This window comes from Lates calcarifer, linkage group LG15 (genome assembly GCF_001640805.2).
Source record: "Lates calcarifer isolate ASB-BC8 linkage group LG15, TLL_Latcal_v3, whole genome shotgun sequence".
In the NCBI taxonomy this organism is placed as follows: Eukaryota; Metazoa; Chordata; class Actinopteri; family Centropomidae; genus Lates; species Lates calcarifer.
In genome coordinates this window covers 9808643-9824160 of record NC_066847.1, presented here as the reverse complement: position 1 = coordinate 9824160, position 15518 = coordinate 9808643, and the positions used below count along the sequence as shown (strand labels likewise).

General features: G+C 41.0%; 2 protein-coding genes across 5 annotated transcripts in view; one reads left to right on the top strand and one right to left on the bottom strand.

The window, feature by feature from the left end:
• Positions 1–7046, top strand: part of ddr1 (discoidin domain receptor tyrosine kinase 1) — a 38265-nt gene extending 31219 nt beyond the window's left edge. For all 4 annotated transcript variants that reach the window (XM_018672291.2, XM_018672292.2, XM_018672290.2 and 1 more), the window contains 6 exons: positions 1655–1956; positions 2046–2173; positions 3336–3533; positions 3642–3909; positions 4022–4171; positions 4767–7046. In XM_018672291.2, the coding sequence (XP_018527807.1) occupies positions 1655–1956; positions 2046–2173; positions 3336–3533; positions 3642–3909; positions 4022–4171; positions 4767–4907 (1187 nt within the window). In that variant the 3' untranslated portion in view covers positions 4908–7046. The remainder of the gene's footprint in view (positions 1–1654; positions 1957–2045; positions 2174–3335; positions 3534–3641; positions 3910–4021; positions 4172–4766) is intronic.
• A 1096-nt stretch (positions 7047–8142) lies between these two features.
• flot1b (flotillin 1b) lies at positions 8143–14860 on the bottom strand. Its single transcript, XM_018672335.2, has 13 exons — positions 14696–14860; positions 13871–13921; positions 13325–13400; positions 13018–13108; positions 12177–12320; positions 11916–12035; positions 11460–11555; positions 11180–11332; positions 10766–10947; positions 10606–10651; positions 10230–10367; positions 9842–10006; positions 8143–9736 (listed from the first exon to the last, which is right to left on the bottom strand). Exons 2-13 carry the CDS (start codon positions 13911–13913, stop codon positions 9707–9709), a joined length of 1284 nt encoding a protein of 427 aa, XP_018527851.1. The 5' UTR covers positions 13914–13921; positions 14696–14860; the 3' UTR covers positions 8143–9706.
• Between the last annotated feature and the right edge of the window lie 658 nt (positions 14861–15518).

Genomic DNA, 15518 nt, shown 5'->3' with positions numbered 1-15518 from the left:
AATTTTCAAACATACCCAGAGTCTGACAAACTTATAGACGCCTCTGTTTAATCATGCTTGTGTCACGTCTCTGTTGATGGCAGCGTGTCTGAAATATCTCAACAGCTGCTGGATGGATTGACATGAAATTTTGTACAGACATTCCTGTTTCTCAGAGGATGTATCATAATGACTTTGGTGGTCTCTTGACTTTTCCACCACCATCAGCTCAAAATCTTAATTTGTCAAATACTTCAGGCCAAAACTAATGACGCTCCCACCTTCCTCAGATGTTAGAATGTTAACATGCTAAACTAAGGTATTGAACATAGGGAAATGTTATACCAGCTATACAAAAGCATGTAAACATTGTCAGGCTGTGCGGATGTTAGCATGCTGACATTAGCATTTAGCTCACTGCAGCTTCACAGACCCACTAACATGACCATAGATCCATAGCCTTGTTATCTCTAATACATTCTGGCAAATACTGTGCATGTCCACAGTTCAGTGCTTGGTGCGATACTAAAAAGCGTGATTTCGACCGGTTTTGTTCATTGTTTTTAGAAATACAGCATAAATCGTAAGTTGCATTAAGATACAGAATTCCTATTCATGGGCTGGGGCCGTGTGTGCAATGAAGTGTACTCAGAAGATTCCTATCACCTCCATTATCATTTTGACAATGGTGGCCTATAACAGCTTAGTATTCAAACTCCACACTCCCTCGAAGTCTTTGACTTATGTGCGCTGTCAGAACCTCATGGGAGGCGTTTGTGTTGAATATTAAGTTGTTGTACCTTTGTTAAATTAAAACTTTAAGAGGTGTTAAAATGTAATCAGCAAGGAAAGCAGTAGATTCTAATTTAGTCTGACAATAAATAGAAAAGATCGATACAGTGTGTTAAGAGGTTTAATTCTAAGAGGCTGGAGACATCCACCACAAATCACACTCCTGATTTGACAGGAGCTGCTACTTTGATGACATAGACATCCAGAAATTAATCTAAATTAAGTTAACACTGTTAAACAAGTCATACCTTCGGACAGTACATTCAGGGCATTCATGAATTTGTCTGACTCACACCTTTATCACAGACAAAACTGTAAAAATCTTTGGAGGGCAGATCCTTTTACTGTATTTATTGTAGAGAATGTACCATCGACACATTCAATGTGTGTACAATTATCTGGCCAAGGTCTTTAACAGCCCCCACATTACACTGAAAACAAAACAATAAAATGTACAAGGTCAGAGTGGCTGAATCTGTAGGTAAATCTCTGAAATTTCATTTTTAAAGAGAAATGAGATTTTTATCATGTTTTATCGCTTTATTCTATAGTTTCTGTGTATATATATATATATACACATATACACAGCTCTGTAACTCAGAGCCTTTCATCAACTTGTGTTTTATTGTAGTAGATTTATATTTTCTGTTAGAGCCTCTATTTTCTATATAAAAATCTTTTTACTTGTCATTGTCAAGTACAATTTCCTCAGTCCAAACTATTCCTTTATAACAAGTTGAATGAATTTGTAATATCATCTGATTCTTTCACTCACAGACTGTCTTAAAGCAAAACAAAGCTGTTTTTAATCACACAGTTCCTCTTCTCTCAAAGTAATCTCTCCATTTCATCCACCCTGTCTGTCTCTTACTGCTCCCTCCAGCCTGTGGTTTGGATATGGACATGGAGAAGGGTTTCCCCCCAACTCAGGACGAGCCTCCTCCCTACCCCGGCTCCCCTCCTTACCCCTCCCTTTCTCCCCCCGTATCTCCCCCGCTACCTCCCAGCGTCCCCCACTATGCTGAAGCAGACATTGTGAGCCTGCAGGGTGTCAGCGGCAACAACACCTACGCCGTGCCCGCCCTGGCTTCCTCGAGCCCCGGGGCAGATGCTGCCCCGCTGCCGGAGCTCCCACGCCAATGTCTCATCTTCAAGGAGAAACTGGGAGAGGGACAGTTTGGGGAGGTGAGAAATGACCTGAAAAGTATTTAAGTGTAGGTGACTGGGAAGGTGATTGTGCTTTGACAATGACTGCATTTTTCCCCCCACAAAAGGTGCACCTGTGTGAAATCGAGAACCCTCAGGACCTTCCCAACTTGGAGTTCCCCTTCAATGTGAGAAAAGGTCGCCCTCTTCTGGTCGCAGTGAAGATACTACGACCAGACGCTTCCAAGAATGCCAGGTCTGTAACATCATACACAGCTGAGCCTCCAATCGCCATGGGTCATAGTTTTTCTTCACAGCTTTTAGAGCTTATCTCCTCTCTCACACCTTCTTATGTGTTCATTGAACTGCAGCTTTCCCACTGATCATTGCATTTCTGAAATCATATCATGAATATTTACTGGAACTGAACTATGTAGGTGATTAGTCAGTTGGTATGCCTAACTAGCACTTACTGTTCATTCTCAGTGCACTTTTTTAAACCTTGCACTGTGCCTTATTGAACAGATTTAATACTTAGTACTTTATTCAAGGTGTTCTACTGCACTGAATCTTTAGTGTTGTCCCTCACTTGAAAGTCACTTTGGATAGAGGCATTTGCAGAATGAGTAAATGTGATGTAATGTTGATCTGCAGAAATCACCTTGAGTTCTGCAAAGTTGCAACTGTCATTTTATGACATTTTGTGGAGCAAACATCTAATAAAAAAAGAAATGCACTGGAATATAAATCACAGTTGAATGTATTTTTTGAGGTTATAGGTAGCCTCAAAAACAAACACAGCAATGAGCCTACATTTACTATATGGCTACTGTGTTAGTTATCAGTTACCTGACATACTGTACTGCTTTTCTATAACATATCACAGAAGCAGAGCTGTTAAATGCAAGTCTAATATTTTCTCACACTTTACCCCTGCTTTGGTCCCTCAGAAGCCTAGAAAAAACATGTAGGTCTCTGTGGTTTTCTAAATGTTTGACTCCCTTCACCAGCTGCTTGTTTACTTTGGCTCTCCACACATTTAGCGCTTGGCAGGTACAATCAGCTTGTGTGAGTTTATGTGTGAGGAGAGGCTGTCCACAGGTTTATATGGAAGGTTAGTGAGAGATGGAGCACAACACAAACCATACTGACCAGCAAGACAAATCAAAGCCACATGGAGCTGCAGACTAGGGTGTTGATACGTAGGGTAATCTGGTACCTTTTCACGTCACTCAGTGGTAACATCAAAAGTGTTGCTTGATGAAGCTTTAATATTCAAGCAATTTATTTTTTATTAGGACAAAGAAGGGACCCAGTTTCTGCCTTATTCACTCTTTTTCAGGCCTCCAAACTCACCCGCTTCTTTTCTGACCCTCCATCTCTCCGATGGATATCACTGTTTCTTTTCGCCCTCATAGGAACGACTTCCTGAAAGAGGTGAAGATCCTGTCTCGCTTGAAGGATCCGAACATCATCCGCCTGCTGGGAGTGTGTGTGAGCAGTGACCCGCTATGTATGGTTACTGAGTATATGGAGTGTGGAGACTTGAACCAGTATCTGTCCCACCGAGTGCTTCTGGATAAGACAGGACCCTCACACAACACCCCGACCATCAGGTAACACAAAAGTGTACACACCCACACACTTGCACATACACACAGATATAAATGTGCACGCACTTAAAGTTTTGATTCATGTATTTTATCTGTCACCTTTGCCCACAGTTATCCGGCCCTCATCTCCATGGCCAGCCAGATTGCATCTGGAATGAAGTTCCTCTCCTCCCTCAACTTTGTGCACCGTGATCTGGCCACGCGTAACTGTCTGGTTGGAGGCGAGAGGGGTGAGAGCGGGGAGGATCGGGGCGGCGAGCGTCACATCAAGATAGCCGATTTCGGCATGAGCAGGAATCTGTACGCAGGAGACTACTACAGGATCCAAGGCAGAGCTGTGCTGCCAATACGCTGGATGGCCTGGGAGTGTATACTCATGGTGAGAGGACAGGAATGTATCAAGACCTGATGTCTTGATAATAATTTTGATACTGATGGAGATTATGATTGCAAAGATGGCTGAGTCGATCAGCGTGGTTGTCTGTTCCCAGGGTAAGTTCACCACGGCCAGCGACGTGTGGGCGTTCGGGGTCACTTTGTGGGAGATGCTGAGTGTTTGTCAGGAGCAGCCGTACTCCAACCTCACAGATGAACAAGTCATCGACAACGCTGGGGAGTTCTTCAGAGACCAGGGCAGACAGGTATGTCAACACGGAAATACACACATACACCACAGGTGCAAGGATACAAACTGATAATGGGCAGTAAGCACTGCCTAACATGATGCGATTGTTCTGCTCTCTAAATCATTGATGTGTTGAAGATCTGAACTGGTCTCAGTGTCAGTTCTTAGTTGTTTTCAGACATTATCACACAGTGTTCTTGCTGATTATGCCTGTCTTTTACTTTTGATTGAAATGTCTCCCGTGCTTTTGCTGGGTTTACCAGCATAACAGATGCTAATGAAAGCTGCAGCCAGAGACCAACTCAGGAGTATGGAAGTTGATGAAATCAGAGGCCCTCTAGTGGCTGCTCTATTCAGCTGTTGGAGTATTTGCCAAAGTCATGTAACCACTGATCTCCAAACCAGTGGTATAGCTTGCACTCATATTGAATAAAAGCAGATGACAATCTCTGTTACACTAATACGTACTGATTTTATTTGTTTGTTTGTTATTGGCATATGATAAAATGAGGTTTCCTGTATTTACATCCAGTATTTGGTTTTGGTGAGTCAGGAGCTCTTGCAACTCATTCCCATTTCCATACATCTCTTTCCCTCTGTCTCCTCTCCAGGTGTATCTGAGCAGGCCAGCTGTGTGTCCTCAGGGTCTCTACGAGCTCATGTTGAGCTGCTGGAACAGAGACTGCAAGCTCCGCCCGTCCTTCGCCTACATCCACTCCTTCCTCACTGAGGACGCCATGAACATGGTGTAAAGTGCGAATCAGAGAAACTTGAGAAGAATGGCAACGTGAAAGAGGGGAGACGTCTCATGCATTTATGCATCCTTGCTACGGTGAGAAGGTGTGGGAAGGTGGTGGAGGTGCTGCACAGCAGAGGCAGATAAGAGGGGAGAGTGGGTTGCTTGCTTTTATATTTTGTACTTTTTGAGGGGATGGGGCTGAGACGCCGCTGGTTCGGTTTATTTCCACTTCAGACCCCAACCCCAGAGGCAAAACTAATCCCAGCTTTAGACAGGTAACAGTCCGAGATACATTTCAGTGGTTGGTGGTGGGTGCAGTCTGCATAGGAACTTTTTCTTTTCTCAGATACTAAATGTATAAGGAGGGTTTATTTTGACTGGTGATTAAGTACTGTAGAGTTCAAAATACAGGAAGCTAAACAGCAGATAAAATACTCTGCTATGATCGTAGCAAGCTAGGAAATTAACTGTTTATAAGTTTCATAACTTTTCTCTATTCAACATGTCATGCTACGTGCAGGGCAAACGGTGAAGGCGCACGACACACAAAGTTCTCATTCAGAGATGAAACTGCGCACACAGGGATTGTCTTAGTATTTATAGTATGTATAGCCCTCTCTACATGTTTCAGTAAATTTAATTCAGTAAAATTAAATTTTCTCAGACACAAACAAGTCTAAGAAAAGATCTTAACACTTAGACATGGCTGATGGCTAACTTGCTTGGTGCTGGGAGAACCTACCGTGTTTGTTGACCCTTCAATCCTCTATCTCAGCCCCAAAACCTTACATAAGGACCCGCATCCACAGCTGTAACTCTAAGTTGTTGTAGGCTAATGTGAAATGATGTGGACCAGACAACAGCAGCCCCCCCGCCCATCTGCAATGTAATCGTGTCAAGTTTGCTCTCAACCACCGATGCCCCATTGTAGTCAAAAAGACAAATAAGTGTTTGAACCCCGACTTTAAGCCACAGAAAAAGAAAATATCCCTGATGTCAAACAGACTTCTCAAACCTGAGGAAAAAGACACCAAGGAGGTGAATCTGCTGCTGCCGATGAGATGTGATCCACAAACTGGAACGGCTTTTCCAAGCAGAGACGATGATGCCAGCCAGAGCAGTGGACATGACATCTTCAGATGCGCCTGCTCAGGTGTTTTGGTGATTTCTTTTTTGACTTTTTTTTTCTTGTATCTGACCCTGACCCAGATACAAAGGATAGATGTAAAATTCCACAGCCAGCTGCACTTTAAATCCTACACTCGTATCACCCCAGCCATGATGAAACTCTTCTCTGAGGGGCCTGATGTGATATGATTCCTCTCGATGTGGATCTTGATGCATTTTACCTGCAGTGATTTTTAAGATATTTGCCAGGGGAGATCAAAATGCATCACAGATGTATTTTGAAAGGACATTACCTGTTTGCCTTTTTAAATCCTCTCCAACAAGGCAATGCCAAACCATTAGATGTAAAATATTATTATTTTTAAAATGGAATGGCACCATCAGTTCATCTCATTTTAAATGTATGAAAACCTTTTGTTCTGAAACTTTCAGTGTGTTGAGACGTGTTTACTCATCAATAATCTGTCTTTGCTCATCCAAACGCATTACTGCAACTTAAAATCACAGTTATGGCATTTCTCAAACAGGGAATGCGGGGAGTGTTGATTTTAGTGTGAATGTCAACATTAACCTCTGCATTATCCCATGTTTCGTACATTAAGCTGACCGCGGTAGAATCAATCCATCTACCTTACTGATTGTATAGCACTGTAAATCAGTCCTGAGATGATCAAGATTATCAAGTACTACATGTTTACTGATTGTGAATGGTCATGCCATTTGAGTCATTTTTGATACACTGTAGTTCAACTAAGCCCATATTTTTATATATACTGTATGTACTTAGACACTCCTTGATGTCTGATTTCATCCTTTCGTTGAACATTATAATATGTACATATTTTCAGGACAGAATTGTAATTTCCTTTACTAATATATAGAAAGCTCTTTGTTACATTTGGGGTCTTCTGTATCTCTGTAGAACGCTTGCTACCTTGATGCCATTGTAATTCATTGTGTTGTCTATTTTTGTAGATGTTTTAATAAAGGTATCCTTTTCAAATAAATCAAGATGTGCTCTTAAGCGCTGCAACTAATGATTATTTTCACACTAGGTTTTCGGGTTGTCCGTCCACCTGTCCCATTCTTGAGAACGCGGTATCTCAGGACTACCTACTTCGCAGGAATCCCTTCAAATTTGGCACAAACGTTCACTTGGACTCAAGGATGAATTGCTCAGAATTTCGTGGTCAAAAGTTAAAGATCAATGTAACTGTGACCACACAAACAACATTTTTGGCCACAATTCAAGAATCAAATACCAAAATAAACCAAATAACTTGCGTGCAAACCACCAAAACCAACAATGCAGAGGAGACATTTGGATATTTTCAAACAAAACTTTTCTGAAATGGCTGGTTCAAATCCAGCTGTTAGATGACTGACTCGTAGCTGGGCGCTTGTAGGTTTGATTCTCATGAGAGTCAGTGAATTTTTGAAGTCCAACACCCAGTGAAGTGCTGAGAGAGAGATACCCAATACGAAGGGTACTAATTTCCTGGAAAATTTCTTTTCCTGCTTTTCTCATTACTGACAAGAAACAGTCAAAACAAGAGAGCCAGAGTTTGATCCTTTCACTTCAGACATTTAAGACATTGATCTATCATGCTGAGCCACTTCTCAGATTGTAAATGGTGCTGAGTTTAAGTTTGTCCATGTCATGTTGTTGACCTACCAACTGTTTAATTGTTGAGCTGTTTCTTGGGTTATTTTTGTTTGTTGTTGACAATATTAAATCATGTCTGCTTCCAACACAATTAGAAATTAACATAGCTGGAAGCCACTGTATCCATTTATTTAGATATGTCAGAGATATTCTGATGTAGTGTATATCTATTTATTCATTCTGTCTAGAAATGCTGATGCCTCCTTGTACTTTTTTAAAGAACTTAAGACCCTTAAATGTGCAGTGATGGTGATTTAAGAATTTACATGCTAATTAACTGCAACTAGACTGGTTGGTGGAGGTATACTACTGTGAGGGGGTAATTCTCCTTTTATAGAAGAATAACTGATAACAAATAACCAATTAATCATTTGGTCTACAATACATTAGGTGGTCTTGATTAAACCAGTCACCTAAATAAAGTAATCTGATGGGAAAAACAGACAGCAAGAAGTTTCTGTGATTACACTGTATTTTATTTTCTAGATTATCTCAGAACATTTCACTACATATAAATCTTTAATATTTGACACTAGCATATAACTTTCACACTAAGTAACAATTATTTCTTATATCAATTTAAAAGATAGACATGCAACAACACAATTTTAAGGTAAGCAAAAGGTTAGTACCAAGAACATACAAAATGAGTAGATTGATTTGGCTTTCATCTATAGCCATCAATGGTGACGGCTAATGGCTTATAATAATCAGATTTAAGGAATCAGTCCCTGACGGAGAAGTGAGATAAGCTTAACCAGAGAGGCCAACTTGACTTGGCTTTTGAGGAGTCATGACCAGGCACTTAACGGTAGCAAAATGCGTAAGGCTTGATAGCTGGAAAACTTTTGACTGTTAGTGAGGCATCTAAAGAAAGAGAAAAATCAGCCCCCGAGCTCCATATCAAAGGAACTGAGCTGTTGTTCAGAACCTCCCACAGCTACAAGACCTAACATCAGCCAAAATCTACAAAACCCAGTATCACATTGTAATGGAAAGTCAGTACAACAAATAAAAAGACAGCAAATATCATATCATCTCCTGTATATCAAATTAAAATTCAGGCAGCAAGCACATCAAAGCAGCAGGCTGGTTAGTTGCTTAGTTAGTGACTCCAGTTAGTTAAGAGTTAGACTCTAGAAGACACTGCAGCAAAAACAAAAGTCAAAATGTTTCTATTCCACCATAACATACTTTCATTGCGTTTCACGGGAAACCTCAGTCACTTGTTTCCATAATACCACTTCCTTTCCCTTCATTCTGAAGCACAGAGAAAATCCTTCCACTTGCAGTACAACTGATATGATTTTGGGCCCAGTAATGTCAGTTATAACCGAGAGACCACCCCAGCTTTGCCTGTCTTTTTATAAGAAACACTAAGCTAGGCTGTGTTAAGCAAATAGTATAAAAACTATGTTGACTAAAACAATACGCCCACTCACAAAAGTATGAGGTCATGCTGTGATAATATGAGCTCTTCAGCATTTAGTGAATTGAAAGGCACAGAATAAAAATAATTTTCCACATTAAAAAGTTACAAAAGAACAACAGTTTATTGACCCAGTCCCTGTGCAGGGATAATGAGGCTGATTGCAGTAAGAAAGTAAAAACTTGCATACTGAAAGTCGAGTATAAAAAGACAGAGACAGGAATTTCTACTTTGACTATCACTGGCTAAAGTGAGCCTTTTCTCTCCTGGCAAACAAAGTAGCTTCATCAATACTCAAATCCCTAGCAGCTGTTTTCTGTCACCCACAGCAGAAAACACAAGAGCTCTAATCGGTGACATGGAAAGAAACCACATAAAGGAGGAAGAAAAATCCCATCCCTGTTAGATGGAGGAGGAACCAGCAAAACAGACACACAAGTGAAACACAAGCATGCACACAGACAATCAGGACTATGGTGGTGTAACAGAGTCATTAGAGTGGTTATCAGCACAAAGAGGAGACGTGGAGCTCCTAATCTGATTATTGGTGACACCTCTCCTGATTACTTTTTATATTCTCCCTCTCTTCTTAACGTACACGGGTAGCCTGTCCTCCAACCTGTGAAGTCAATTAAAGAAACATTGAGATAATTACCACCTGCTCCAGTTGTTCAGCCTCATCCAGTATCTATCCATCTCACACACACATACTCCAGCAACATACCTGAGCAATGTCGACTCCGGTGAGTTTCTCCACAGCAACTGGCAGCCTGGTCATGATATCTAGCACCTCTCCGGCCAGTTTGGCCGCTCCCACCTCTGAGCCGCCACTGGACACCATGGTGACCTTCTTGGCCGACGTCAGTGGCTTGCTGATCTCCTCTGCCATCTGCAGGTCAAGCGACAACACTAAAGTCAATACACTGAGTAGGACATTCTCTCTTCAGTGTGAAAAAGGAAAGGTTACCTCAACAAGTACTGGACTTTTTATGAATAAAAACTGTGAAGGGACATCTAAAATAAAATCTGCTCCTCCTGCACAGTGTTAATTCACACAGCAATAACATCATTTATCCATCATCCCCTCATCCACCCATGACAGTTAGACTAACCAGTGGCAGTTTCTCCAGCAACATGTCCACCATGGCTCCATCTTTGTACTGCTTGAAGGCCTCAGCCTTCTTGGCCATCTGCTCTGCTTCAGCACGGCCTTTAGCCTCCGTGGCAAAAGCCTCTGCCTCACCCCTCATCTACAGACACATATGTTACAATTGAGCTCACAACAGAAGGGCACAATGACTATCCTGACCATAGAGATATTTGGTGAGAGGGAAAATAATAGTAAAAGAATACAAGTGACATGTTATTAACCACAGGGGTAAACAGCTGCACAGTTGCAAGTTACCCATCAGATAAGAAAGGGGAGGAAATATTTCCAACACTTCTCACAAAAAGTAATTTTAAAAAGTCAAATATGGCAGTACTCACTCTGATGGACTCAGCCTCAGCCTCAGCCTCCATGATGAGCTGCAGGCTGCAGGAGAGAAGAGACGGAGCTAAATTGAACAGATGCCCACTCTTGTGGCTGCAGATTGTTTAACTCTCTTAAGAACCATAAGAGATAACAGTATTATGTTCCAGTACTCACCGCTGTGCCTCAGCCAGCCTCTCCAGCCGGTATTTCTCTGCCTCCGCGGGCTTCTTGACTTTGGCCTCCAGCTCCTTCTCCTTGCGGATGATCTCCTGCTCCTGCAGAGTAATCTGCTGTGTCCGCTCCACCACCTGAACCTGCATCTTCTCCTCTTCAATGCGCTGCTTTGTCTTAGCCACCTGATCAGGGAGGCAGAAGAAAAATAGATTGGATATTATCTACAACATGGATTGGTCTTATTGGCACAGTCTTGACCTGCCAACTTAATAAAATCCTGTGGAGGAGGCATGTATAATCTGAAACAGAATGATGAAACCAGGGCCACAATTTCACCAGCACAAGCAAAGCATTCAAAAGAAATACTACCACAGCATGGCCCTAGAAGATCAGATTATGACCAGATGACTGTACCTGAAGCTGGTAGGCCATTTCTGACTCAGCCTTCTTGGTGTTGACCTCAACATCATAGGCTGCCTTCTTCAGCTCATAGTCTCTCTGGGATTTTGCCATCTCAATTTCATTCTTGTACTGAGCAGACACCTTCTCTTGCATCGCATGGGCCTCCTGCAAATCAGCAGCAGCAAGACACATTTTTCAAATGATGACTATTCTCCTTTTCAGATTATCCATATGAGCAAAGAGACAGAATGACAGGAATGAAGAACAAAAGAGGGTTGTTGTTTTTTTTTACCCTAATGACAGCATCCCGTTTGTACTGAGCCTCTCCAATCCTGGCATCCTTCTGCACCTGGGCTGTTCTGGCTTTACCCAGGGAATGAAGGTAGTCCTACGAGAGCAAGAGACAGACAGCCACAGTCAACTATAAGACAACACAGTAAGAGCAATATAAAGGAAGGCAAGTGCATTAGAAAAATGTAAACAAGAGATAGTGTGGTTACCAGTGAAGCACTTAAGGCCTAGGCTTAATTCATCACTAATGCACAGAGGAGTCAGAAACAGTGAGTCAATATCAATCAACTAAGTGCTTTACTGTAACAGAGGAAATCAGCGCAGACTAAAAGCGTTCATATAAAATAGATGGTGGGTTTACAGTGACACTTCAGCTTCCTGCTGCTCCAGTAGTTAGTGTCATCAGATTTTTGTCATTAGTACTGTCAGAAAACGAACCCAAACAGACATAAAGTACCTGATCATCATGAACATCTTTGAGCGTGTAGCTGACGACACCAATTCCCATGTTGACCAAATCAGATGAGGCCACCTTAAAGACCTGCTCTGAGAACTTCTTGCGGTCCTGGTAGATCTCCTGTGCACAGAGATAGATATATCCATTATGGACATTACATGCAGTATATAGGATTCACTTAGTGGTTAAGTTAGTGAAGAAGCATTAACGTAACGTCTCAGAACTATCTTTTATGGGTGGAAAGAATGTCAGCACACCAACCTCCACAGTCAAATGGGCAATGATGGCTCTCTGGTGTCCCTCCAGTGTTTCTAGAGCAATCTGGGCAATCTCACCCTCAGACTTGCCCATAAACATCTGGCAGGCAGTGGCCAACATCTCCTTGTTCTGGCCCTGGATCTTCACCTGTATAAAGACAGGGGGAAAAAATAAAAACAGCAGCAGCTTTTAAAAAGCGACAGGAACACAAATCTGGTTTTATCTGACTTAAATTTTACAATTCACTAAGCTAAGTCAGTGGCACAAAATTTTAAAGAAACCAAAACCAGATGTTATTTATCTCTCTATTCTGTTCTGTCATAAACATGCAATTTCTATTTACAAAAACCAATGACTCATTTTAATTCTTCTCCCAGTAGTGATGTCCCATTGACCCTGTCCACCCACCCTGGGACCTTTTTCAAGTGTTATCTTCCTTTCCCTGATTTTTTAGCAGTAAATAACCTTCAAGCTGAACTGAACATGCACAGGCAATTCATAGTACTGATGAGACTTTTTCTCTGGCGAAATTATTTGTAACTGCTATTTCTTGCTTGTGTTTCTGTATTTTGTATTTCTAACTTAATCATACTGCAGTTATTCATTCATATTCATTAATATGTCAGTCATTCTGTGAGCCCCCAGGCCTGTATTTACAACAAGATATTTCTGTTGATGTGTGTTCCATTTTAAATAGTAGCTGACCTCCTTCCCTCCCTCTTGTTGTTAAAGCAAAAATATTTTCAATCTATTGTATTAACTTTTTGTAGAAACAAGCACAACTTTTTGACTCAATTTAGTAAAAGCCTTATGGTGTTTCAGTCACCCACTTTATAAACCATACCTGTGCAATGCCAGTGACCGAGATAGGGACACCGTGGCGAGTGTAGACTTTGTCACTCTTCACATTCAGAGTCAGGGTGTTGAGTGTGATTCTGAGGCATAAAATAAAGGGAATGGTGGAATGGATGAGATATAATAACAGAGAGCAAGAAGGAAAAGGCAGAGAGGGGAAATTAAATCAGCTGCCCTGCTAATGACCAGTAACTGTCTATCAACATTTATTTCCCCATTTGTTAACCAATAAATCAGATCAGACAGCCATGTTTTACTAATGTAAAACAGAAAAGGGAAACAGAAAAGAGGATCACCTCTGGATCTGCTGAATACATGGGAAGACAAACACTCTTCCTCCAGCAATCATTAGAGGAGGGGAACGACCAAAGCCTGGAGGAAAACAGAGGAGGGGAGAACATAAACATTACACTACCATTCAGTAACACACAGCTGGTTACTCGTGTAGAGGAGCTGGGCCAAGCCAAGGACATAGTTCAACTGGCAACCCTGTATGATTTGTGAAACATTACAGCAAACTGGAAAATTCCTATCTTACTTCAAACTAACAGTAAGTGTTGCTCAATCTCATCTTATCACATGACATGTGATGATTAAATCATTCAGATGACACAGGACCACTGGTCCTGTAATTATTACCATGTTGTAAAAGGTTACAACATGGTAATAATTACTTTATTTTAAAGTGCAGTACAGTGACAGCCTGTTGTTTATAACAATATGGCATAGAGGAGGCGTGGAGTGTTTTATTACCCAGCAGGGAATATTCAGGTTTTCTAAACATCCTGAGAAATAATAATGAAAAACGTGAGATAAAAAGGCAAGTCAAACAAATATCTTACCAGACACCACCATGGCTTCATTGGGTCCACAAGTGTAGAACATCTTGATTTCTGATTTGAAGAAACAATGAATGCAAACTCTTGTCAAAGTATGACATTACTATAATTAGCTAAGACAAAGACTGCATCACTGGAGCGTATTAAATACAATAGAAAACGAATGATATATGTAACCAGATAGCAGGGCAACAAAGAAACTATTTATTTCTCTATTACAGAGAACACACACTACTGTCTACACAACCCATTGTTTACCTCCGTTTCCTCAAACGCATCTTAAATGAATGCCACCATAAATTAAGATTGATGTTAACATTCATAAATGTGTTCATATTTAGCCATCCTAATCTCAATAGTTTATTAATTTATCTGTTTTCGTGCAAAGGTAGTCAAGTGTATGGTAGTAAACTACGGCCTATAGTCAACACATGTTTGTGTCAATCATTCAACCAAAGCCTCACAGATTTTTTCCCTAAGAACCTAAATGCCAGGCCCGCCCTCCCCCCTCACGATAACAATACAGGAAAGGCTGATCGCTACGCTAAAACCTAACAAGCGACATGTTGTCGAACAATTAGAGCTGAGAAAACACATACAATATATTATTTGTAAAATCGATCGATTAACACTCAAAGAAAAGAAAAGAAAGTTAGCTCGCACACTAATGCTAACGTTAGCTAGCTAGCAATTAAAAGGCAGCGGAAACGGGACTAGGTCGATAATGTTACTGCGCCTGTGGAAAAAAGCAGTCCCGTGTTGACACCGCAGCTATAAACAACAACTAAACGACGGTTCGAATCGGACAGATTGTTCCGTTTAACTTACCGATATCCGGTCAATATCCAAAAAGCTTTTTTTTTTAGAATAAATCCAGGTATGTTTGTGTTGCTAAGGTCGGGCACTCAACCGTTAAGAGGTATGGCAAAAATTTCAGTTTAGAGCAAGTGGAAGGGAAGCAAGGGAACTGTCTGCTAAACACGCCCATCCTCAGTACAATGATGTGTTTGGCGCCGTCCAGTGTTCGATAGTGGTAACTGCACATCTGTTGTAGCCATTTAATAAGTTTGCATTATCACATTCTACACACTCAGTTGACAGTTTATTAGGTACACCAAGCTAAAACTAATGTAGTCTGATATAACAATCTTCATGCAGGTTATAATGTTCAGTTTTTGCTGGAATTGTTTTAGAGAGGCGTTGAGTCAATTTTTATAATTTATCTAAATATAAGGAAAATGGCGTTTAAAATGATCAAGCTAATGTTGACGAGCTAAAAAAAGGTTAAATTACAAGTAAATGCGCTGCATTAAAAATGTTACTTGTCAGTGCTATGTTTTTGTATATGACATTAGATTACTAATACTGTTGCATCAGTGTTTAGGCAGCATTTTATTGCTGTATCTTACTGAGGTTTTAACTTCTTCATACAGTATACAGTGAGGCGCTTTAATGCAGTGGTTCCTAACAGGCCTCTTCCACAGGTCAGAGATAAATCTGAGGGGTTATGAGATGATTAAGAAGGAACAACAAACATGACAAGAAGCCCAAACAACCATCTACATTTTTTGTAAGACATCACAAGCCAAAGGGGTTGAGAAACACTTGTTGAATGTGTGATGTATTTAGCAGGTTCATCATCATAAAGCTT